Here is a 26555-nt window from a genome sequence, read left to right as displayed (position 1 = left end):
TTTTTTTTTTTAACTCTATGTTAGCAAAGCAGATGGTGCAGCTTTGGGGAAGTGCAGCCTGAGCAGAGGGAAGGCTTGGTTACGACTGGGGCCTCTGTGGGCCACTCTTTCCTCCAAGGACCCGTCTGCACCTCGGTGGACTTTGGTCACAGTAACTGTGTCAGTGACAGACATTGTGTGCCCAGAGCCTGGGACGCTCATCGAGAGGATTCCAGGTGTTGTCCTGGGGTACTCGACAGAGACCACTAAATGTGTCAGCGCCTCAGAAGAGGTCTCTGAAATGCAAAGCAGCCCACTGCTTTCAGTTACCAAGCCCGGATACTCTGTGCCGGCACGGACGCACACCCAGCGTGGTTTCCAGCACACAGCAGGCGTGCCAATTCGGGGCAGCTCAGGCTTCTGCCCGTTCACCAGAACGGCCCTTTGCAGCCCTTTGCATTTATTTGTACCCCAGCTCGTCAGTCCCTGCCCAGAAAGCACACCCGAGGGATTGAGCTTTTCACATTCTTGCAAGCAAGGGGTCCAGTGTTTGCCTACATGTTGGTTATGAAAAAGGGGCTTCCAGCAGCACCAAGGAGGGCTCCACCGAGCACAGGGACCCCTGCAGGCCGCACAGTGAGTCAAGGAAATGCAGCAGAGGTGCAGATTCCTCCATTTCACTTCTAGAGGTAACCAAACTGGCCCACGTCACCCTGGTACTCCTAGGACCAGAACCTAATGGAAGCTGAATTCCCCATGTGCTCAACACCACGTGGGGGATCCAACATGGATCAGTGCCTTCTCCCCACCTTACCGTCTTGGGCAACTTGGGAGTGAGGAGCTGAAAGCCAAGCACCCTGTGGCTTAAACAAAGAGCCATGAACGAGGCACTCACCCCCTTGCCGCTGACTTGCAGCGTTGGCTCTGTTCCTGTGGGTGAGTGGCTTTGGCTCCATGAGCTGCGCCTTCCCTCTGAGTCACAGCCCCTGAAATTCACATTCTCTGGCACAGTTCTTCCAGGACCAGGGAAAACCAAGGGCAGGTCTGTAGCTGCACGCAGGTGCTGTACCATGATCCAGTCCTGCCTAGTCTACCTCTTAGAGACTGACAACAGGTGAAGGCGATCTCCTGGTAATCCTTACTAAGTTTTGCTGGAACTCTCTCCAAGTCAAAATAATATCAGAGATTAAGAGAAAGACATTTGCCTATACAGATTTGTAAATCATTATAAAAAATTTTAAGTAGAAAGTATGTTGAATGCGCATCGTGATATTTCTATGGTGTCTGCAGACTTATGCATGTATTTTGTATATACATATTTGCATCTAAGTATTTGCATGTTAAATGACCACGACTATAAATACGAGTGTACATTGGCACCGAAGGAAGTTTTGTGTTCTAACAATAGCTGCTGTCTAGACCACTTCCCCTGTGCAGGGCACTGTATGTGCTGAGACCCTCATGAAAACTTAAAGGTCAACAGAGACCAGGGAAAAAGAAACAGCGTGTCAATGGAGTCCTCAGAGATCTGACTCAGATAATCAGTACAAATGGGGAACAAAGCCGCATTTGCGTTTCCCACCTGTGGGCAGTGACTGTCCGGGACCTCACCTCCCCCTCTCTTCTCCTCACACTGGCCTTACTAGAGCAGAGCCTGCTCCAGAGTGCGGGTGTTTGAAGGAAAATAAAACTAAACACCTAGAGACAAGGCCTTAGGGATGTGAGCTTTAGTAAAAGAGATTTCCTCTGTGCTCGCCCTCAGATTCATGAGCTAGATACACAATTACATTTCTGTGAACTCCCTGGTGTCACGTCCACATCTACCACTGCTCCACACAAAGGGGGAACAAAAGCCTTGTGGGTGGACACTGCCGAAAGGAAATGCAACTCTTGGGGTGCTTCTGTACTTCGAATGCTCCCCACAGGGCTCTCAATCCTGTATGCTCATTCTGTTATGAAAGGTGAGTATTCACCAGCTCTCAGCTCAGTAAAATGGAGACAAAACTCCCCAGGATGCAAGCGTGCACTGTCGGGAGTATCGAAGGAAGGTAGTTTAAGCAGATTGGTGTCCGCTTAGGTATTGGTGTCGCCTTTTGGTCAGAAAACATTTTTCCTAGGTACAAACTTCCTTACTGACCCTAATGACTAAGATTATCTTCGGTTATACTTTTAACCAAGTAATTCAATGGAATTATTAGAAAGCATACAAAAATGACTTTTTTAAATACCACTCTCCCTCCCAAGAACAGTGGTTCTCTGTTTTGCATCAAAAGCTATATGGAAAGAGATAGTGTTCTCGCTGCCCTTACCTCCCCGTGGGGAGGCGAGAGGACACTGGCCACACTTGGCTTTGTTCAGCGAGGCTCCTCCTAGGCAGTCTTTGTCCTCATCTGGAGCATGGGGCACTGGCCATGTGCCACCTCCCTCAGGGAGGAGCTGGGCCGCCGTCCCTCCAGGGCTCTCCTCCAGCTAGGATGACCATCAGCCATCGCTGTGGCTTCCCTGGAGCTCTAGATACTGGATAACTATCCCCCCTCCTTTTTTAAAATTTCATTGTGGAGCCTAACTCTGCTGTCCCATTCTCTTTTGTGACAAAGTGACCTGCGCCATGTGGATTGGGTGAAGTCATATTTGAATATTTGGAGCGAACTTCAGGCATACATCAAGGAGCACCACACCACAGGCCTTACTTGGAGCAAAACTGTAAGTACTAGGCCCTTCTCCACCCAACAAAACACCATAGAGACACGTATAGACAAAGGTATACCCTGTGGCCTAATAATTCATGCCTTAGAGCTTGCCTCCAGGAAAGGACAGACTAAAGTGTGCGTGGAAAGCTGTTTATGGAAATGTCGCTTGTCACAGGAAAATCTGGGAGCTGCCTGCATGACATACAGAAGGCTAATAGTCGTCTATGGTGAGAATGCAATAAAATACAGCCATTAAAAATGACCTTCATGGTGATTATGCAGAAGAGGATGTACCAGCTACCATTAAGTGATTCTAGTTCATGAGCATTAAGGTGGCATATATATTAAAAAGCTGTGATAAGAATTGGAAGGAGGCTGACCAGATAGCTCAGCAGATTAAAGCACCTGCTTAGGCAGACGCAAGGGCCAGAGTTCAATCCCTGGCCTACTGTGCCAGCCCCAACCCCAGGGTGCCCTGAGACGGCGATTGAGACTGGGCGTGGTGGCGCACTCCTGTAATCCCAGTGCATGGGAGGCTGAAAAACAGGAAGGATCACTATGAGTCTGATCTGAGTAGTGAGACCTTGTAGACCCTAAAGATCCAGTACTAGAGAGAGAGAGAGAGAGAGAGAGAGAGAGAGAGAGAGAGAGAGAATTGGAAGGAACAGGAAGACTACGATGTGTGTCATTTTAAGTGTTCTTAATTTATCTTTTAATGTATTAAAGTTTCTTGAACAGTATTTTTGGATTGCTAAGCAATAGTAGTCCTTTTAAAGGTACCAGAATAGTAAGAATGTCCTGTGTCGTCCCCACTCTAATTTCCACGTGGGCCACTGATCTGTCTCTCTTCCAGCTTTGCCCCGTGTTTTCCCTAGTCTCGGCGAGTGTTCCAGCTGTCCCTAACTATGCATGGAATCCTGAACACACCTAGTGTGGGTGGGACCAAAGGAAATAGTAGCTATTTCCAAATTCGTCTGTCTCGTATTGTTTGACCTTCACTGCAGTGTCCCGAGCATACATCATGCCATGTGCCCTAAGTTTCCAAAGGGAGCACCCCATCTTTCTCTGAGGCCCAGCCCCAGCATCAACTGCTAAGACCTCCACTAGGCCCCCTCCTGAGTTCATGGTTCTCTCCTGTGCCTCCTTGGTTTCTTGAGTATACCTGGGTCACAGGTTTCCCGAACGTGCCCTAGCATATGAACTGTAATCTTCCATGCGCTTTCAGAGCCTGCCCCACTTGCTTACAAGCTCATGTCTTCTCCAGGCACTAGCACAGCGCCTGGTTCAGAGTTAAGGGCTCGGTAAGTGGTTGAACTAAATATTGACTTAGAGACCCAGCACCTTCGTTGCTTTTTGGAATCTCTACTGGTTTTCCATGGAAATGCCTTTTCATTAGAAATGGTTAATCCTTTTAACTAGGGGATGGATGGTTGCTCTGCCTTATGTATAAATGTTTCCCAACCTATGTACTCTGGGGACATTTGGTGAAGGTAATTGGATCATGGCGGTGCTATACTCATCAGGGATTCATCTGCCCATGAGTCCGTAGCTGAATATGCTGTTACAACAGAGCTCTGGTCGAAAGAGGCAGTCACTGGGGGTGCAGCCTAGAAGTGGGTATCCTGGTCCCCAGCTCCTCCCTTCTCTGTCCCTCTGCTTCCTGACTGCCTTTAAGTTGCAGGTGTTGGACATTTTATCCCAGCAACCAGAAAATGGCTAAGACACTGGCCTACCCAGTCAATGTTGAAAACTTAAAGCAGCTTATTTTGATCCCATTCAAAGGTAGAACTCCCTCTGCCAGCGGCATCTACTGTCCCTGCAGAGTGTTGGTGTCAGTCCTTCCCAAAGTGGTTTGTGAATTTTCAGTAGAACGTGGGTTTTCTGCATCTGTTCCCCAACACTGGGCACAGTGCTAGCATTGAGCCCCTCAACCCAGACGTCTCCTCTTGTCTTCTGCTTTGCTGCCCCCATAGCACTGAAATGCACAGGGCAAGGTGCAGCTAAGTTAATTGTTGTTCTCTGCCCCCGTTATAACTTTCAGTAGGAGAAGTCATAGCAGTTGAAGCGTTCTAGTAAGGAAGGGCATGTGTGGATGGAGTGAGTGTTTATGTAGACTACTTGGAATTACTTTTCACCCATTTCAAATGTGATGGTGTTTTGTTATAGATCAATGTGTCATAAAGTGGAATTGTCACCTCCTTGCTACGGAGATAGGTCATCATTAGAGAAGGGTAAATTGCAAATGAAGAGTCTTTGGATCTGTTATTATTTCATGGTAGATAAATGCAAAAGGAATGAGATTCCGTTTGTAGAAAATGATGTCAACAAGTGCTAGGCTATTAGTTCTCTAATGGTACCCATGGAAAATGAATAGAAAATTACTTTTAGATGGCTTGAATACCTTTATTGCAGTTTACAAAGCAGAGTAATTGTGTTTATGAATATAAAAGGAAATTGATTATTAATTATAGAAAAATAAATGTGGCTATTTTCCTTTGTTCTGCAGTGAATGCTTATTTTATTTGCTCAGTAGAAACACATAGTTTATGACAGTGACTTTCAAACTGTTTAAGACAAATCATAGAAATAAACACATTTAACACACACTCTGCACAGGCACAAAGCAAAAACAAGTTTCACAAAGCAATCCTCTTTTATTCTTATATATATTACATTCTGATATTTTCTTTTTTTCATTGTATGTCATGCTATAGAAAATTCTGCCTGAAACTCACTAAACTGATTTTGTAACTCACTAATTAATGGGCTATATCCCATGTGTGAAAAAAGTGTTATTAAACTTAAATATTATGTTTATACAAAATACAAATGACCCCCTGGGCACCATGGTCTGCAAGGAAATGGCAGCTGTCACTTATTGAACACACAGTATTCTAATTCTGCTCAAAGCCGGGCATGGTGACATATGCTTATAGCACTCCAGGGGCTGAGGGAGGAGGATTGTTGTGAGTTCAAGGCCAGCCTGGTCTGCACAGTGATTCCAGGCCATTCTGAACTACATAGTGAGACTCTGTCTTAAAAATAAAAAGATAAAATGGTAAAAGTGGAGCATCTGTGTCACTGTGGGAAACATTTTTGTTTTGTTTTGTTTTGGTTTTGTGCTAAGGATACAACGCAGAGCCTCGCTCGTGGTAAGCACAGGCTGTTATACTGAACTACATCTCTAGCCCCACTTCGCTTCAGTACTGGAACTAGAAGAGTAGGGTAATAAAGCGCTGGGCAGACAATGAAAGTAGGGCATGAGCATGGCAGGAGGTGTTGGGTCAGCAGTAACGTCGCACGCGCAGACCTTTTGACAAGCCTGAGGAGATGTGCGTGGATTTGTATTTCCTGGTATGTGTATCTTATGGTTTTGCCTAGGCTTGGGGAAAGGTATTAAAAAGTTCATAATAAAAATTACCCTTTGACTTTTAAAATTAAGTCTCCTTTAAATTACTAAGAAAATGTTTTTAGGATTCTAGGTATAATCCATTGCCTAAATCAAACTAATTTCTCCATCCATACTCTGTTCTGGCAACAGACCAGTGAAATGGAGAGTAGAACAATTAAACCCAGCATCAGAGCATTGCTCCAAAGAGGAGGAAAAGCACTATTAAAATTATCTGATCAAATGGTCTATAAGAAGAAAAAAATAAGCGCAATCCTTGCAAAGAAAAAAAAAAAAAAAAAAGCCGTTGACTCCACAGATCCCAACTACATCAAACTCTGTAACATAAGATGCTGCAGATCAGGAAAGAATGTAGCCGAGGGGCAGCATCTGCATGTGCCCACTCTGACTCTGCGGGGTTCGGATTTTAGCAGCTAACTCGGACCCCATGGACTCTGCCAGTTACAGCGTGCCTGTGCACATTGTATATTTTCAGCAGTTGTTCTTTTCTTCTGTTTTCAAGTTGGATTTTGAGTTTTGCACCAAATGTGGTTTGTAGTGACCAACAGGAGCTGCTTGAGACCCTGGGTTTCCAAGGGTACATGGGTCCAAGCACCCCCTGAGCTAGCCCTGGACTTGCTGGCTCCTTGCCCTCACCCCCTTGACCTCTGCCATCAGGCTGCAGCCGTGCCAGGCAAGGACAGAATGTGAAGCTCTGAGGCCAGGGATTCTTCAGCTGTGTGTGTGTGTGTGTGTGTGTGTGTGTGTGTGTGTGTGTGTGTGTCTGTACACAAGTGTGCTGGGTGCAAGTGGAGGAGGAATTTCCGGGGAGGAAGCAACTGAGCAGAAAGCCATCTGGAATTTCTGGTTGCGTTGGCTGTGGCCATTGGAATCTTGTCGCTTCTGTGGGCTTTCCTTGACCTGAAGCCAGCTGTCCATGACATCCTCTCTACACCAGAACCTACTTGCCACTTTTAGTGAGTGTAACCAACTCCTCGGACTCTTTCGTGCTAACTGCATTCTCCCTTGCGTTCTGGCTCAAATAGAGATTGTGGAATAAATCACTCTTTGCCAAGGCCTGCTGGTTTTTATGGCCTTCTGCCATTGGTCAGATTTGTAAAATTCATGGGTAGTTCCTTCAAATCACATAACAAAGCTGTAAGAGTAAGGCCCAGTTCTTACTCTTAGGGTCACTGAAATAATGAGGGGGGGTTTCTATTAGTTGTCTAGATTGCCATCCAAACTATATCATTCTGTTCTGTTGGGGCTGGTTAGAAAAGGGACATGAAAAACATTCAATAAGCAGGATCAATACAATGACTTTGTTAACTTTCTGGCCTTAAATTTGTCGATTCATTTCTGTGTTTTCGTGTTATTTATGGATTACTTTAATTTTGGGGGAATACTAGGGTATAATCATTTGTAGAGTAGAATAAAATTATACATGAATAAATATATACAAAATCTTATGTAGGAGGCAGAGCCCAGACGGGTGGTGAGCGGAGCTAAGGGAGGTCGGTCCCGAAGCGGAGCCGGCTGAGCGGGCGCCGAGCTCCCGCCACGGCCCGGAACACGCTGTCCTCGCGCTTCCGCCGGGTGGACATCGATGAGTTTGATGAGAACAAATTCGTGGACGAGCAGGAGGAGGCGGCGGCGGCAGCGGGAGAGCCAGGCCCGGACCCCGGCGAGGTGGACGGGCTCCTGCGGCAAGGGGATATGCTTCGGGCCTTCCACGCAGCCTTGCGGAACTCTCCAGTCAACACCAAGAATCAGGCCGTGAAGGAGCGAGCCCAGGGCGTGGTGCTGAAGGTGCTCACAAACTTTAAGAGCAGCGAGATTGAGCAGGCTGTGCAGTCCCTGGACAGAAACGGCGTTGACTTGTTAATGAAGTACATTTATAAAGGGTTTGAGAAGCCCACAGAAAACAGCAGCGCAGTGTTACTCCAGTGGCACGAAAAGGCCTTAGCTGTAGGAGGACCAGGCTCCATTATAAGAGTTCTTACAGCAAGAAAGACTGTTTAAAAAAAAAAAAAAAAAAAACCAAAGAAAGGACTCATGTTACCCTGAAGAATTTGATGCCCAGGCTGGTGAAGAAGGGATTGGACACAATGGCCCATCACCCTAGGAACTCCCAACTGCAAATTTCAGGACACATATCTGCTGAAATGCATTTCATTTTCGAGGTGGAGGGAGAATCACTGTTTCCTAAATCCTTTGCAGGATCTGAGTGCCGCTGCCTAGAGTTTTGTAGAACTGACCCTTGGTCATCTGCAGAGTGGCTGGCTGGTGTCGGTCAGGTGTCACCATGTGTACTACCTGTTGGAAAGGGGGCAGCATGATTTGGGCAGGTGCAGATCCAAGGGCTGTGGTGAAAGGGAGAACTTGTTTTCAGACGTGGGAAAACCTGAGAGTTTGTACAGATACTTGTCTTCCCAGAGAAGGCAGACTCTTGGGTTTGTTGTAAAGTGCCTGCTGCATCAATAAAGCTCTTGGCTTATTAGTCAAAAAAAAAAAAAAAATCTTATGTAATGTTCTTAATGTCAGTAATATGAGTTTTAAAAGTCTGCCTAGGCACTAGGTGTCACCCATCCTTACCTTACCCGAACATCCAGGAAAATGCAAATCACTGGGAGTGGTTAAACTTAGAAGGTGGAGTTCTGCTTTTGCAAAACCAGACAATTTCTAATCCTCACTTCTTTTTGCCTAAATAGACACATGTTTTCAGCCTATTTCTCAATGCAAAGGCCAACTATCCATTAACAAAGCAAAAAGTTGATATCTTGCCTTTGATCAAATTAAAATTCAGCCAGAGGGTACTCCTACTTATTATAAATAATGTACGCGCTGTAACATGTCATCAAATATGCATGGCTTGTGAGTTTTCAAGTCCTCTGACCCCTCTGCTTCCTCACACTATTTATAAAATTATTCCTACTGAGCTACAGTGTATTCCCATTCCATGTTTTTTTTTTTTGTTTTGTTTTGTTTTGTTTTGTTTTTTTGTTTTTGAGGTAGCCTTCATAAGTCACTGAGCTGCCCAGGTTGGGCTCAAACTTGCCATGCTCCTGCCACAGCCTCCCAGAGTGGGGGACTTGTGCCATCAGACCTGGCCATTCTCAACCTTTCATAACTGAATTTGAATTTAAACCCACATCTTAGGTTTATCTATCAAAGTGAATGGGCAAAGCCTCGCATAGCCCTACCCATCTTCCCTAGCCTGTCTGACCACAGTCACATTACATGGACTTAATCACTCTTGGGTTTCTAGCCCAGTGCTCAGACTTTGGGTGCTGATTACAGGCAGTTCCCCAACTTATAATGGCTCTGCTTACAATTCTTCAACCTTGTGATAATGCAAAAGCAATAGGCATCAGTAGAAACTAAACTTGATGATCTGACTCTGGCTAGCTCTAAGGGTTGTGGTGAGATGCCTGGCCTGAGATGCCTGGCCTTGCAAATGCAGGCCCCACTCAGCCATAAGATCACAGGAGGAAGTAGCCATCAGTCTCTGGGGTGCTGTCTTGCTAAGCTAGGGGTGTTCAAGTCATTTTCAACACATGATATCTTCAGTGTGCTGTGGCTGTATCAGGACACAGCTCCAAGATAAGTCATGGAGCCTCTGCACCTTGGTTCTCCGTTGGAAAAATCATGTTGCTCCCTGGACAGATTAGGGTAGGAGTATCATTAATTAACAAGGGAGCCCCAGATGCACAGCTAATAAAGTTAGGGTACAGTTAGCTATGAGTTCTGTCTAAAAGAGAGACCCTTAACTAAGCCAGCTTTGTTGATCACCTGCCACAAACCAGGTTCTGGATAAAGTGATAAGAATACCAAGATGGGTACATGACTACGTAGACCTTGTCCTTATTCCATAAAATTCACAGTCTAGCTGACAAGCATAGGAACAGTGTAGCATGGTGGCACAGGGTGGGCAGCATATACTCAGACAGACCAGGAAGACCTCGGATGTGCCTGTGTCCCATTCGCTAGGTAGTGTGGCTCTATGCCCAATAGCCATGTGGGTGCTTGTGTGCCCACAGATCGTAGGCCCAACCATGCTCTCCTGACTCGGAGGCTGCATGCCACTAAGACGCCCCAGGTAGTCCATGTATTTATTAAAGTCGGAAAAGCACTACCTTAGTCTATTTCAATTAAAAGCAGTCCTTTGGGGACAGCGTTCACTTTTACTCATCCATTTATTTAGGACACTGATACCTCAGTTCATGAACTTAATTCTTTCTGTGATTCTGGCTGCAAACTGAATTGGAGAAAACCAAATCCAATTTAATGGTTAGGCTCAATATTGACATTACAAGGAAATTTGCTTCGGTTCTTGTCCAGTTTGGTTCACAGACAGCACTGTGTGGAGAATCGAGTTCGTGAACTGAGGGGCCCCTGTAGTTAATTTACTTACCACCTATTGGCTATTTATGCTTCACAAAGCATACGCCAGGTATCATCATAGTTTCTGCCCCCAAACAGAAGTGTCTTTCTTACAATACATTAAAAAAATAGCAATAATACAAAGCTAGGTTGGGAAATAAGCTTTGCTAATTAGTTTTGTGTGGGCGAGAAAGGCCACAAAGAAGCTGACAAACTAAAATTGAATTGAAAGTTGAATAGGAGTTTCCTGGGCAGACAATAAAGGAAAGGCAGTGTTGTGGCAGAGAATTTAGTGTGCACACATAGGACATGAGCAAGGAACTTTGAACAAGAGAGACAGACCCGAAAGGCTGGTCATCTTTTGGAGCTGGACAGAGGAGGAGAGGGGGCCAGGAGGTAGACTGAGGCAACATGAAAACCTCCTGTGTCACATCAAGAAGATCTGGGCTGAGGGGGGTTGTATCCTCCACTGTGGGTTGTTCAGCAGAAAATTGCCTGCTGGGGATGATTTGGTACTTGTGTGCGACAAATGGAAAAGGAAAACGAGTCCATGGTAGGAGACTTCAGCAGGTGGCTGGAGATAACTATCAGGTAACAATGGCAACACCTAGAAAGAGAAGTTGGAAGATAAAGTTGGTGACGGTTTTGGAGGGAGAAGTCAAAGGTAAACACAAAGTTTCCTATCTAGAATTCTGCTGTAATTATGGCAATGCCCATAAAAGTAGAGAAAGTCATGAAGAGCTTTTAGCAGAGAAAGAAAAACCTTCCCACTCTGAAAAATCTTTACACGCTGTTGTGTGTGAGGAGCGGGTGAGACGTCCACCCAAAGGGAGGTGCAGACGGCAGGTGCAAGCTCACTAAGTGGGACACCCAGACATGGGTGAGGGAAGTCTCTCCCCAGAGGCACCAGTTAAATAAAGCAGCAGGTACAAAAAGGATGAGATCATGGATAAAACTATGGGGAACCCCATTATTTACAGATAAAGAAGAGTTAAAACTAGAGAAAAAAACTAGAGAGAGAAAACTAGAGAAACCAAGATTCTCAAAGCTGTAAGAGGGGCTGGCCCTAACATCATCTGTAGAGACTAGAGGGCAACAGAATTTGAAAAAGGCAGTGGTCACCTGCAGTTAGTGACCTTCCAGAGAGGATCTTTCCAGGGATAGCAAGTTGATGCAATTTTATGTAATTAAAAGAGTAACAAGTTTTCATGGACTGACCTCTGGGTTACGGTATTTAAAGACCAGTTGTCTAATTTGATGGATTATTACTGACAGTTTCAATCTCAGCCCCAAATTACTAGGCTATTGGGCAGTTTCATTTTCACGTGTGCTATGTCTTCAGCAGGATATATGTGAGTTAAAAGCAATCAACTAGGCAGTTCCTACAGTTTTCATACTCAGTTGTTTGGAGTTAGCTGCACTATGAGGTTCTAAGTAAATGTTTTTATATTTAGAACTGATTCTGTTACCTTTGAATTTTGGTGTTCATTGACAAGAATATATAAATATTTTTAGAGTACTTAAATCTCTATAAATCAAAACAGTAGTTACTTTTGAACTGTCTATTTTAATAATCAAGATTATTTCATGTACTAGAATGTTTTCATAACCAGAAACTCAAACTCTCTAAACCTGAAGGCTGACAAGTTTTAACACATTCTCCTAATTCATTTAAACTGTCACACTGGAAGTATTCTAATAAGGTATGCTGTTTAAAGTCCCCTGGCTACAGCTCAGCAGCGCAGGCCTGCCTGGCAAGAGGGAGGTCGTGAATTCGATTCCCAGTATCAAAAATAAAAAAATAAATTTCCCTAATTCATTATATCAAGAGCCACAGTGTCACTATGTTCTGCTGCTCATTCTATTCTGTCCCCAGCCACGTAACTGATGAGATTAAGATGGTAAACATTAAGACAACCATGACAGGCTCTTCAAAGCTCAGACTCAGACCAGACCTCAGTTCACAAACAGATGATTAGGAGAAGATATGAAGTAGCCCAACAGCATCCCGACGGGTCCCTGTATAGAGAAAACAGGGAACGTCCTTTGGGAAAAGTTTCCACAAAAAGAAGAGACACTTGAGTTTGGCCTTGAGAGACATAGAGTTTTCTAAGTAGTAAATTGGAGAAGAAACTTCCGAACTAAAGACTTAGGTCTTAGAGAAGACTCAAAGATCAGAACCAAATGCCTGCTACATCAGGAACAGAGAGTGTTTTGTTTGTCCTCTGAGGCCGTGCGCTCTTTGGAAGCTGTCTTTTTACTGCGATTCATGATGATGATTATTCCAGGGCCTTAGCAATAGATGGTGTCCATGTCTATCTCCCTGATTGAATGCTTTCATTTCTAATCACATTTCTTCTCAGAAAAGTGTATTAAATGTTAGTCCATGACCTTTGGGTGGTGTCCACTGCTCAAGAACCATGGGAAGGTGTGTCTTCTTCCACCCGAGGATGGCCGTGGGACTAGGTGGTCACCAGCGCGGCCCTGTCCTCTCCTGGCCATCAGCTGCTCTCATTCTCAGCTGGCATAAACCCAGGAAACAGGCTGACACTAGATTAAGCAAAAAGGTCTTCTTGAGAGAGGAGGGGGGGAGCTGGGCATAACAGCGCATGCCCATAATCCCAGCGCTCGGAGCAGCACAAACACAGGGCCAGCTGGGGCTATGTAGCAAGTTCAAAGTCAGCCAGGAGGACAGAGAGAGACTGTGTCTCAAAAAAAAAGGAGGGGTGAAAGGTACAAATTCTCTTCCAAAGCAAAACATAAGGGCACAGAGGTGAGCCCTGGCTCAATTACTCGGCAGGACGTTGGATGCCAGCCCACCGATCAGTGCCACATCCCCTATGCACCAGCCAAACTTTTCCTGTAAATGTGGGGACTAAGATTAAGGCGATTACTCTGCCTGAGCATGCCTCAGCTAGAAAACTCAGTGTGTATTGATGGTTGTGGGTATCTTAATGAAAAAAATTTCACATAAATAAAATATATACGTAGCATAGAACCACACGGAAACAATCCAGCAGCTCTTAGTTTGCCTTTTCCTTCACTTCCGCTATTTACCAGGAATGGATCATTTGAGAAAGTCTGATCATCTTTTATTACTGTAAAAATCCCTAGAAGCAACAGAAATACGAGTCCAGTGAACATTCAGACTTCAGACGCTTGGGGCAGACACAGCCAATGCCCAGCTGGCCCAAGCTGCACGCTGTCCTTGGTTCACGTAACTGCCAGTTGTCCAGCATTGGTCTCTTCGATGGGTATGCTGTGCTCTCTCTAACTCTGGAAAGCTTTCTCATGGAAGGTTTAATTTTGTCTTTCCTCCTTTTCTGAGAAATGGTGTTTCCTTGTTGTCAATGCTGGCAGATGAGAAGAGGCAATCTGAAAATTCCAGATTTGAGCCAGCTATCAATAGCCAAGCAAGGCCAAGCTAAAAATGAAGGCTACTCACCAGTGTCGTTTACGTGGAGTGTCCAGGCTGCTCGAATGATCTAGATTGTGTCCATATGTTCTTCTGGCTTGCCCTGCCGTGCTCCAGAATTCCTGCTTTGGACAGAAGCCGGCCTCGGTGTTCTTTCCACAAACATCTGGATATATGATGAAGACAAGAATAAAAGCACTGGGTTGCTGGTTTACATGGACCAGTGTGGACCCTGGATGCCACTCCCAGACCACTTTCCAATACTGTAGTGCTATTATTCTTGGAAATGACTTTGTTTCTTCAATTTTTTTTTTATTTGCTGCCAAAGATCTGATCTATTGAGGTATCAAAGGAGTAGTAGCTTGGAGAGACCACAGGAGGGTAGGAAGGATGGGGACAGGTACAACCATCAGAAACCTTGAAGTCTAAGTTTTGAATAACCTTCCTTTTTCCTCTCGGAATAAGAATGTTTGGAGCTTTGCCTCAGAAGAAAACTGATCGAAATGAGCCCTACGTTCCTTTCATCATCATGTGTCCATCTTGTTATATGGATTGGAGCTTCTTCCATGGAAACCTGAAAATCCAGTGGTGTTCTGTCTCCATCGTTGAAATTGGAATTAACTTCATAAAAATCATTAACAAACATATACTAAAAATAGGGGGGCTGGGGAGATGGCTCAGTGGAATAAGCACTTCCCTGGCAAGCACAAAGGCCTGAGTTCAATCCCCGGTTCCACCAAAAAAATTAAAATTAAAATTAAATAATATATATATACCAAAATATAAAATATATATTTAGTACATATTCTAAAATAAATATTTACTAAAATATAAAAATATTACGCAGCACTTCATTGTGGTATTATTGACAATTCTGTTTTCACTAGCAGACACCTCAAACTTTGAGTAAGTGCCAAAAAAGAGAATATAAACTCATAAACTCTCTTTGGCTTCTGCTTACAGTGTACAGGATAATCATCTGCTAGTATGTGTATGACAGTCTTATTATTGTTACATAAATATAAGGTATGATAAAACAAATACAGGGACTGTATACATTTTAAAATACTGATTACAGGGCTGGCCAGGTAGCTCAGCAGACTAAGCACCTGCTTAGGCAAGGGTGGGGACCAAGGTCGGATCCCCAGTACATGCTGCGCTGGTCCCTCCTCCCAGGCACGCTGAGCTGCCACCGAGTCCAGGCGTGGTGGCGCATGCCTGTAATCCCAGCGCTGGGGAGGCTGAGATAGGAGGATCACTAGGAGTCTGAGCTGCATAGTGAGACCCTGTACCAAATACATAAAAAATAACATAAAATAAAATACGGATTACAGTAAAAGACACATTGCCGTTACTCCCCTTCCCTTTGAACACATTGATCCCATTGTTCTTGCCATTTTCTGAGGCAGCTCTGGAGGTGGTCTTTCATCAGTGTCTTTAGTTGTGCCACTGTGGCCCCCTGTCCTGAATTGATTTAAAATGTTCGCCTTTCATGGTCACTTTGACTTGAAGGGAGAGCCAAAGTTTCCCAATGCAAGATCTTGTGAATAGGGTGAATGCGGACACACCTTAATGACTTTGACACAAATTACTGTAAGTAGTTATCAGTGTGGGATGATGATAAGATTTGGTGACTGGTTAAAAAAATGCTATTATAAAAGGCACACTGCCATTAATCCCCTTCAGAATACTGTCCCAGCTTGACCACACCCACTTGATAACGATGGGTCTTTTCCTATAACAAGTGAAATTTAAGTGCTCATTGTCTTTCAGTCACCCCTTGGACAAATAAGTTCTTATAGAAGTTCAATTGATCAAAGTAAATCTTCCAGAAAGTAGATATTAGCCTTAGTTCTGACACCAAAAACATAATCAAACTCTAAATTGTGAATATGTGATTTGTTTGTTCCTTTTTTAAAAAAAAATCATTTTTTAAAGAGAATAAAAACTTTCTGAGGTGGAGTCTCACTGTGTTGCTCAGGCTAGACTTAAACTCCTGAGCGCAGACATCCTTCTGCCTCAGCCTACTGAGTGCTGGGAGCACTGACACCACCACCACACTGGGCTCATAAGTTAGTGACATGTTTTGCTGCTAGGATGACTGTTTTATTTCTGTGTATACAAGAGTAGCCTTTAATTCTTTTAATTACTTGTTCTTTATAATATATGAAGTTTATCACCCTAATATTTTATTTTATTATTATTTGTTGTTGTTGATAGTGTCTTGCTATGCAGCTCAGACTCGTAGGCATCCTCCTGTCTCAGCCTACCCAGCACTGGAATTACAAGTGTGGGCCTATAGGCCCCACAGACCCTGTCCTAAATGCGTAAAATAAAATATTGTGAGTTCCTAAAGAGCAGCATGGAATGTAAATATATTTGTGATTGGTATGGCCTCTTCTTTTCTTTTTTTTTTTCTTACCTGTTTTGTGTGTGTATGTATGTGTAGTACTGAGAATCAAATCCAAAACTTTTGCATTGAACTACATCCCCAGCCCTTAATTTTTACTTTTAAGAGCAGGTCTTCCTAAACTGCTAAATTACACAGGATAGACTAGAATTTGCAATCCTCTTGCCTCAGCTTACCAGAGTACTGGGAGTTACAGGAATATGTAACCACACTCGGTAGCCTCGTGAATTTTAACCCTTAAGTGCAGAGTTGGACACATTTAAGTTGTCCCTGCTACCTAGAGATCATTAACAGCAGGTGAGGTGGCTCACAGCCCAGTGACTCAGCGCAGACCCCCAAAGAGCAAATCTCACTGAGAAGCAGGCCACGCAGTGAGCCAAACACGTGTCTACGAAAGCCAGATGGGGGGGAGGAAGACCCACAAATGCCACTGCATGTCAGCTGTTCCACTTTTGTGGCTTTGTCTACAGTCTCCACAAATACTTAAAGACAGGTGGCTCAAAATATGGCTAGCACTAAGCAAGTGTTATAGAAGGGACAGCTTAACTAAAGCTCTACTGTAAGCAACATAATCCACCTCGTCCCAGAAATTATCATAGGGCATCTTTAATTTTTGATCTTTACTTAAAAATTGGTTAAAAAAAAAAAAAAAAAAAAAAACCCTCACTGGCCAAGACACTGCTCCCTGGCCCACTTCTGGCAGAAGAGAGTACTGCTGGTGGATGTGCTCCTCCCTTGCTTGAGTCCCCAGTCTCTCCTATAAGCATGAGGACTACAGAGCAGCTGATGGCAGCCCAAGTGGAAGGCACCACCGCCCCTCTCTGGCACCCAGGCCCCACCTACAAGCCCCTATTTGTCCTTCTTTCTCAACAAAATGAAAAGTTGGAATAATTTTTATGGTTCACTCAGACCCTAACTTACACTGTACCTGAGCTAACTGGATAATTTAGACAACAGCTAGGATGAGTGTTTTATTGTGGCAAGGAATTAAAGTGGATTGTCTATTATATACAGAATTACTGCCCAGCAAGGCGAAGTGGAGATTCCATTTAAGAACTATAAGTAATGTCCCTTTCATGATAAAACTGAAATTCTAAAGTAATAAAATAATGAAAAATTATTTTAAGGTGTGAAAAGAAAGCACAGTGCACACTGGTACAAAACTGTAGTACATGCAGCAGGCTCTCATTACACAGAGCATATGTAACCACAAAATTGAAAGTGGCCCGTGTGTCGCTTACAATGCTTTCATTATTTTATAGCTATAGTTCATATCTTTAAAAACAGAAGAAGCAGCTGTTCCCTGGACAGTGAAATTAAGTTAGAGAAGGGGATTTGCAGTACATTAACTTTCTTAAAATGTCTTTGTACCAGAAAAATAAACCAACTATATAATCAAGCATCTGCTCTCAAAATTAATCTTAATAGACCTTAAAAGCAACATTTTTAGGCTTTGTGCTGTGTTCTTGCAATGTAAGTGAACTTTTGCCCTGCTAATATGACCATTTAAAATCATAAATGTGCTATTTTCCTTGCTTTTAAATTGCACACCACTGTTACATGACTTAGGTACAATGTCTTTTTCCAATTGCTCCCAGTCTGGGTCTCTAAGATACCTAAAAGACATATTTTATCAGCATCATAAAGAAGCCTCTTCAAAGACTTTGCAAGGGGTCACTTCCACTTCGCTACAGTGAAGTCTTCCTCCCTTGATTTCCCTACAAGGCTCAGCATTACATGACTGTCACATGACTGTGGTGAGTCATGTGACCTTGGTGAGTCATGTGATACCACCCTCCTATGTCCTGAGCACTAGGCTGTATCAGTCTATACTGCAGCGATAAAATGACAGTAACTGTTAGGGGTAAGACATCTTGTAAAAAAGCTAATTGAGAAAGGCCTTCTTTGAAAGGCACTGGAGATAGAGCATTTACAAGCAGACCTTGCCCTTCTTCAGTGGCCTTGTTCCTTCTGCACACCAATGGGAATGCTGGGTGCACAGAGACACCTGTGGTCTGCAGGCTGGTGCTTGGGGTACACAGCAAGGGAGGGAGCCCCATCAAGCACCACCTCCTTCAGGGTCCAGGGCAGCAACTGTTCAGAGGTGCCTGGAGATGGGTCTGTCTACCAGGAGTTTAACCATCAGTGTCTCTGGATAAACCTAACTCCCATTGTGAAGGACAGAACCTCCACCCCCATCTGGCACTTCCTTGCCTCAGAACTGCCTTTCCCACAGGGCCTGTAGCCTCAGTTGCCTTACAAGGAGTGGCTCAGTCAGTGGGCCCCTGGGGCTCCAGGCCCTGTAGCCACACACTTCTACCTTCAGTGTAGACAGGTCGGTGCACTCCCTCTACTGTGATGTCTGTCTGTCTACCCTGACTGGCAGTGCCCTCAACAACTGGACCACTAGATGGACAGCCAGGACTTCGATACAAGTATCCCGTTACTGAAACCAGCAGGCATTTCAAAAAAAAAAAAAAAGAACTAAGGCTAAAAGCCAGTGTCTAGAAGAAGGGCACCAACTCACAACAAATTCAGCATCAAGGGTGAGATGCATTTGATGCTGGGATGTCACTGTCAAAGCCCATGGGGTCTGATCCACCCAGAGGATGGGAATGCATACAGAGTTGTTTGTGGGATCCGATCAACTGCTAAAGCATTGGAGGGACAGAGGGAGCATTCGTAGAGACAAAGCCTAAACCAAAGCTGTTCTGCCCCAGCACCTGTGTCACATTCCAACCAGAGGCCCAGCGCAATAGTACGTGTGTGTCAAGGGAATCCGTACTTCTAGCCTTTGACTAGTGTTTTGTTGTTTGTTTGTTTGTTTTATGTTAAATATAGCATACAGAATTTCTTTGAAGAAGTCTTTACAAATCAAACAGATATGTGTTTGAATTATGTCTTTGCCCTTGACTGATAGTTTATTGTTGAATTTAAACTACTTTTCTGATTTCTTGTTTTACTTTCTGCTGGAGGTGTTTCAGTACATTTCTAGTCATACTGTTGTCATTAAAGGTCATCTCAAGGGGGGTTAAAGGGACATAAGGGTAAGGCAAAAAAACCAAGTTATATCATATTCAGGTACAAATTCTTGATGATGAGAATATCATTATGTGTATCTAAAATATACCAAGGAAATCTAATGAAAAAAATAAAAGATAAAGTTAATCTCAGGCCATAAGACAGAGTGGTTGTCCCCAAACTTGTCCACACCATAAAATCATCTAAGGAGCTTAAAACATACTGGTACCTGTGACCCCATCCTCCAGAGGGTGTTGCCACAATGCAGCCAGGACTTGGGAATTTTTTTAACAGATTCCTCACTGCTTCTGATACTGAGACACGTTGGGGAATCCATGGCCTAGAGCTGATGTCACTGAGCATTCAGTACCTACTGAATGAGTGAACACAGTGTCTGGCACACAGCAGACTTCCCACGGTTTGTGGTACCTGTCCTTTCCTGGACATTTCTTTTCTTATGCGTTTTTACTGGGACACCAGAACACCTTGCATCAGGCTAGGATTCCGGTCTGTGGGACTGCGGCGTGGTGCCAGCTTCATATGCCAGAGCAGATGGTGTCATGTGCAGTAATATCCTACAGAGAGGACAGGAGAAAGGTACACGTAAGCTCCTCTGCAGGGCTGGCCCCGAGGTCCAGCTACAGGAATGTCTAATGGCTTTGATTTTGAGTCGTTGCTCAGTCCCACCTCTGAATGTTAATTGAAAAGTCACCTTGGAAACCAGGTCTTGGAACTCTGCTCTCACAGGGCGCGGCAAGGGTGAGCCGGGATGTGACAAGGCCATGTCTAAGGCACAGCAGAGTGCCCTGCTGTTGCTGTTGCTGTTGTTTTACTTTTATTTTCAACATTTGGCTCAATAAATCCTTTGTCAGTTGTCTTGGTTCAGCCATCTGAATGTATCAAAGTTCTGAAATTTGAGCACGTGGCTTATTCCTTCCTGGCTCGTGGAGAAAGGTTCTGAGTTATGAAAGCAAAGCAACCACGGCCGTCTACGATGTAGAAGCCAGATGGTCTCCCCGTCTGCTGTGCTGCTTCAGGGTGTCAGGTATTGGAGGGGAGCTCTATCCCTTCACCACCTACATGAACTGTTGTGTGCTTAGGAATGCAAGGAAAACCCGATGGCTTTCGGTGTCTGTAACTGAGGACTTGGACATTGCTTGATGCACAAAGCTTATATAATATGCTCTTTATGGTACAGAGCAAACTCGCAAGTTTCGCCCCAGGGCCATGATAGAAAACATTTCAGATACTGGAGGGAAAATTAGTCTGTCTCAAAAACTGTGAAATCCTTTTCTACTTGACCCTATAATCTTGATGGAGTCAGACTGGTCTTCCTTAGAAACTCAAAATGATTGCAAATTACATCTTCAAAAGAAAAGACTTCCACCCCACTGAGATTTTAAAGTTAGACATTTTGTATATGAGAAACGTGTTTATTTCAGGATAGTTCTACATTCAGTAGGAATTACAGAAGTACCTTGAAATTGATTATATTTTAAAAAGCTATAGTTTTTTTTAAAAAGCTATAGTTTAAAATGTCCCTTGTTGATACTTTATAACACTGAGCTCCTTATGAAAATAAGGGGATAATGAGTTTATCAGTATTTTGGTCTTTTGGGGGGGTTATTAATTTTATTGAGAAAGAAATAGCAATGAGACAGTTTCTAAACAGGTTCGTAGGACAGTTACAGTAATTAATACATTGTGCATTGTCTTTGTAGTAGATATTCTGGTGTTTTTTTAAATGTGTGTGTGTGTACATGTGTATGTGTATTTGGTACAGGGTCTCACTATGCAGTTCGGACTCATAGTGATCGTCCTGTTTCAGCCTCCCAGCTCTGAGACTACAGGCATGCACCACCGCGCCCAGTTTCAGTGACCAGAGGCTGGCATGGTGTGTGGTGCCAGGGATCAAATCCCAGTCCCTGCACTGGCCTAAGCAGGTGCTTAATCTGCTGAGCTATCTCTCAGGCCGTCTTATCAATATTTTGTGCTAATGGATGATTTTATCTTTTGTATTTGTCATTTAAAACATATAAGCCTGAACTACATGTCCATCACTCTTACTTTTTAGTTTCATGACTTTTAAAAAATTGAATTTGCTCATAAATCTTTATCATATTAATATAATTGTACTTTGGGGTTTTGAGGTAAAATGGAGGCAGGTGTCAGGGTGCAGGCCTGTAATCCTAGCACTCTAGGAGGCTGATGCAGGAAGATTGCAAGTTCAAGCACAGCCTGGTCCATTTAGCCACTTAGCAAGACCCTATTTCTTTTTCTTTTTTTTTTTTTTTAATTTTTATTTGTGTGTGTGTGTGTGTGTGTGTGTGTGTGTGTGGCCAGCTCGGCCCACCAGGGGGCGGGGCTGGCTGGCATGTGGTGCTGGGGGATTGAACCGCGGTCCCTGTGCTTTGCTAAGCTTGTTCTAAGTAGGTGTTTTAGACCACTGAGCCATCTCACCAGCCCCAAGACCCTATTTCAAAAGAAAAAAAAAAAAAAATTAAAGACTAGGGCTGGAGCTCAGTGCCAAAGCCCTGGGTTCAGTCCTCAGTGCCACCAAAAGAAAAAAGTAGAATGTGTGCGTGTCCCAAGTGTGGTGCGTGGGTGTGTGCGGATGTACGTGTGCTTCTCTCCTGGTGTTCAGCAGTCTGAGGACATCTGTACAGAGGCCTTCGCAAATATTAGAGCAAGTCCTGCCTCTTGCCTGTCACCTTTGACCGCCCCTGAAATTTGTGAGATCTCCACCTTGGGTAAAGATTTCGCTCCACATAGCAGGGAAGATAAGCGCAGGCCTGGGGTCTGGCCCTCCGCTGCTGACCGCTCACGCACAGCGCGCCCTCAGAGGCTTCCGGGGACCCCGCTTCCACCTTCCGGTTCGACAGGCTCCAGGCCGCATGCGGTCTGTGCTTCGAAGTCGGCTTCAGGCCTGCGTATCTGGAAAATGAATTTCAGAGCACTTAAGCATATCTCTCTTAACTGCTCGAAAAGGTTCAAAGGCGTCTAGTAACTATCAGATACTTTTACCTCCTGCTAGTTCTCGTTCTCCTTGAGGGTCGCGGTGTCCAGTGTCCTGAAATACTTATCTTACTCCTTGGATCACCCTTTTCTCGTCACTCTAAATTGGCCAAGGTGCTCTTGTGAATACGGGTCTGTTTGTCTCAGTTGCCAGGTGCCTCCTAGACGTGCAGATTCCACCTACGGTGCTCCATGTTCCCTGGACCCAGATCCTCCCCCACCCCCACCCCCACCCCTGAGGTACAACGGTGCCCCGTGGGATTCCCTGGGGAGTCTGGGACCTCAGACCCTCAGACCACAGGTCTTGTGAGACCGGTTCGACACCAGCACGATCCCAGCTGGGCTGGGGACCCAGTGCAGCTGCCGGCCCTCTGTCTCCTGCAGGGTCCTGTAGCATCCCCAGCGTCTGCATTTTCTGTCCTCTCTGCTGGACCTGGCCTTCCACCACCGCCTCCACCACCACCTCCTCCAGGGCCACCTCCGCTTTTTGAGAATGAAGGCAGAAAAGAAGAGTCCTCTCCTTCTCGCTCAGCTTTATTTGCCCAGCTGAACCAGGGAGAAGCCATCACCAAAGGTGAGCGCCAGACCTGGCAGCCTGTCGCTGCCCCTCAGGGCTCTAGCCATGGGTGCGCAGTCCACCCCCCTCCCCAAGCACAGGAGAAGGGAGCTGCAGCTGGGAGCACAGGGCCTGCGGTGCTCTTCCAGTCCAGACGGGCCCGGTGTGCTCTATGGGACAGACATGGCTGTGGGAGAGCCCCGGTTCTGGACCAGACACCACCCTGCATCCCCATCTGGGCATCTAGCACATCAGCAGCATCCTCTGAAACCACAGCATCAAGAGCAAGTGGAATAAGTCAGGCACAGTGCTCACTCGGACTGAGTGAGCCTGAGCTCAGCCTGGGCTCTTTTGAGAACATCTTTTTAAATTATTATTATCATCATCATTATTATTATTATTATTATTATTATTATTATTATTTTGAGACAGAGTTTTGCTAAGTGGCTAAGTGGACCAGGATGTGCTTGAACTTGCAATCCTACCTCAGCCTCCTTGAGTGCTGAGATCAGAGGCCTTCACCCTACGCCTGCCTCCATTTTACTTTTAAGAAAAAATCAAAAGGCTGAGAATGTCAGTGAGAAGGTCCTGGGTTCAATCCCCTGAATGTGAAGGGGGAAAAAATATCAGTTGAAGTAAAAATGGCAAATGCTAGTGCCTTGGTCCTGGAAAGGATTTTAGCTTGTTGAAGAATTACATCTTTGAGCTACCTTTGTCCTCATGCTGAATGGCTAATTTAAAATTTTTTAAAAATATTGAAATAGTCATGTTGCCAAAAACTATATGCAAACACAGGGGACTTAGGCTGTGTGTGTCCCTCTGCACTGAGCTGGGCTGGAAGCCAAGAACACAAAAATTTCAACTCTGTCATCGGCTCAGACTTCTGCTGTCCTACCTGAAACTCATTCACAGAGTAAAAACTGAGACTGATCCTTTGCCCCTCAAGTCAGTTCTGTCCCTTGATAGATAGTCCATGGAGGCTCTAAACATCAGGGCCGTGGCTAATGATAAACCACAAGATCTTCGCTGTGAAGGTGACTCGTGGGCTGGTGAGGTTGTGTTTTTACAGCCTTGTTACTGTGCTATCTCCTTAAAGACAAGGTTTGAGAATCGTGGCTCTTCTGCGGATCTGAACACACAGGGCTTAGGCTGCACCCTCACGAGCGCTGGGTTATCATGCCAATAGCGTGGCCCAAAGTTCTTACGGATCTTGCATCCTGGACATTGCACTTTACATCGCATATAAAGAACATGTCTGCGTGTGTGACCCTTACAGGTCTTCGGCATGTCACAGATGACCAGAAGACTTATAAGAACCCCAGCCTGCGAGCACAGGGACAGACTCGATCTCCAACCAAGAGCCACACACCAAGCCCCGTGTCTCCCACAGCTCACTCGCCACAGAAACATGCTCCCATGCTGGAGTTGGAGGGCAAGAAATGGAGAGTGGTGAGTGGACTCCCTTGACATTGCTCTTCTTCATTTTTCCTGGTACCAGGGATTGAATTTAGGGCCTTCACACTGTGCTGGATCCCTGGTCATTTTTATTTTCTTTTGAGATAGTCTTACCAAGTCTGCTCAAGCTGGGTATGAACTTGTGATCCTCCTGTCTCAGCCACCCACAGTGCTGGGATTACAAGCATGTGCCACCCCGCCCAGCTGTTTAACCTTTCCTCCTGACACCCTCTGACAAATGGACCAACACTGAGAGCCACTTACCAAGGCCATCAGGATTTCTAGGTATCGCAACCAGAGACAGAAAGCACAGGCATTTTTAGGTGCTTCTATAATTTTTTCTTCACAGGCGCTCATTCTTTAAACTTTTTTAAGCTATTTTTTTTAGATTGTGGCAAAATACACATAACATAAAATTCATCCTAAACCACTTTTAAGTGTGTATTTTGGTGACATGAAGTTCTGTCACATGGTTGTGCTACCATGTGTTCCATCCTCAGAGCACTTTCCATTTTGCAGAAGAAATGAAACTGTACCATCACACCATGCTCCCCATCTCCTTCCCCACCCCTCAGAAAGCACTATTGTGCTGCTGCTCTCTACGAAGTGACATCTTCATAAACTTTAGCCAAGAGGCCACAGAAACTGTGAGCACATGGACCCTGGGAGTCCACACCCCAGGCCTTGCTACAGTCTGCTGAAGCAGCTTCACTCGGTTGCACTGATTGAGGTCCTGACCTAACCACACAGGGCCACTGCCACCCACTACTAATTCAGGGATAATTCCAGTCCCACAAGACACTTTGCAAGCTGGTGTCCCCTGTCAGCCCAGAGAGCTTCCCTAAGGATTATGAGCCAATGTCCCTGGAAAGGATATCACAGCCTGGAAAGACGGTGGGGCTTGGACTATGCTTGACCCTTTGCCAGCCTTTTTGCCCATTTCCTATTGGACCAAGCATCAAGAGCACATCAGTGCTGTGGCCCCACCCACTGACCAGGAGGCCCACAACATCGACAGTTTGCAAATTGACTCAAAACCCCATCCGAGCAGAGTCTCGTGCACAGTGACAAGACCCGGGGATCTGTGCTTAAGGAGGTCCTTAAGGAAGGAAGAAAGGCTGCCGTCATGGTCGTTCCCAAATGCGAAGGATTCTGTTTACCTATATCCTTCTAGCTAATATTTGTATCTCTTTTCATTTCAGGAGTACCAGGAGGACAGAAATGACCTTGTACTTTCCGAGACTGAACTGAAACAAGTGGCTTACATTTTCAAATGTGACCGATCGACCCTCCAGATAAAAGGGAAAATCAATTCCATTACCGTTGGTAGGGCACACACACAGTTTTATAGTCACTAGGATGAGTTGTTTTATATAATCATGTGTAAATATTTAGTGGCAACTTATTTTTCCCCCTAGATAACTGTAAGAAGTTTGGCCTTGTGTTTGACAATGTGGTTGGCATTGTGGAAGTGATCAACTCCAGGGACATTCAAATTCAGGTAAGTGCCCTTTCCCCTCATACTGTGCCCTGGATGGTCCACTCTGCATGGAAAGGGGCCCTTTCTCCCTCACGGCCACCTAAAACCTCCAGGTCCTGTTCTTTCCAAGCACGGCTCTGTCATCACCTCTTCTGTAAAGCCCTGTCTTCTCCTTCCATCTCCTACAACACCTCCTATCTCATGCTGAAATTACTGATTTACTCTTTGTTTCAATGACAACTAATTTTTGTTGGCCTATAGACTTGCACAATACCTGCACATAGTAAGCATACAGTAAGTGTTTGATGAGGACATGAGTGAATGAATCAACTACTGCATACATAAAAATACTAAGAGATTGTCCTAGTATAACACCATCATTCCAAAGAGAATATATCCCCTCTGGAAAAGCTTATTCTAAGCAATGAATAAGAAAAATATTTTCCACAGGATCAATGAGACAATCAGAAAAACAACCTACAAATAGAACTAGAATTGAATTTGCTAAGACAGAAAAAAATCTGTGTTCCCTAAGCAATTTCAGTATGGACAAGGGAGATGCTATAATGCACTAAACTCTGAGGGACTTTTGCCTTCAGCCAGTGACAACTTTTATCTTTGGTTACCTCTTTTCATTATGTGAATCATACTTTACTATTTGACATTTTGTAATAATATTTGCTCAAATTAGATTTTGGTTGTAAGATTCGTTCCTTTTGCTTTGCTGGGCTTTTCACCACTGACACTTTTAATAAGAATCCGT

General features: G+C 44.6%; 1 protein-coding gene and 1 pseudogene across 1 annotated transcript in view; both read left to right on the top strand.

The window, feature by feature from the left end:
- The window catches only part of Cap2 (cyclase associated actin cytoskeleton regulatory protein 2), a 193562-nt gene that overhangs the window by 142106 nt on the left and 24901 nt on the right, over positions 1-26555 (top strand). The window contains exons 6-10 of the mRNA XM_023712056.1: positions 2577-2682; positions 22686-22875; positions 24134-24306; positions 25515-25638; positions 25731-25813. Coding sequence (XP_023567824.1) covers positions 2577-2682; positions 22686-22875; positions 24134-24306; positions 25515-25638; positions 25731-25813 — 676 coding nt within the window. The remainder of the gene's footprint in view (positions 1-2576; positions 2683-22685; positions 22876-24133; positions 24307-25514; positions 25639-25730; positions 25814-26555) is intronic.
- LOC105741783 lies at positions 2829-8095 on the top strand (annotated as a pseudogene).

The sequence above is a fragment of the Octodon degus genome, unplaced genomic scaffold (assembly GCF_000260255.1).
Source record: "Octodon degus isolate 3935 unplaced genomic scaffold, OctDeg1.0 scaffold00023, whole genome shotgun sequence".
Taxonomy (NCBI): Eukaryota; Metazoa; Chordata; class Mammalia; order Rodentia; family Octodontidae; genus Octodon; species Octodon degus.
The sequence above is the reverse complement of the archived record's forward strand: the minus strand, read 5'-3'. Positions and strand labels throughout refer to the sequence as shown.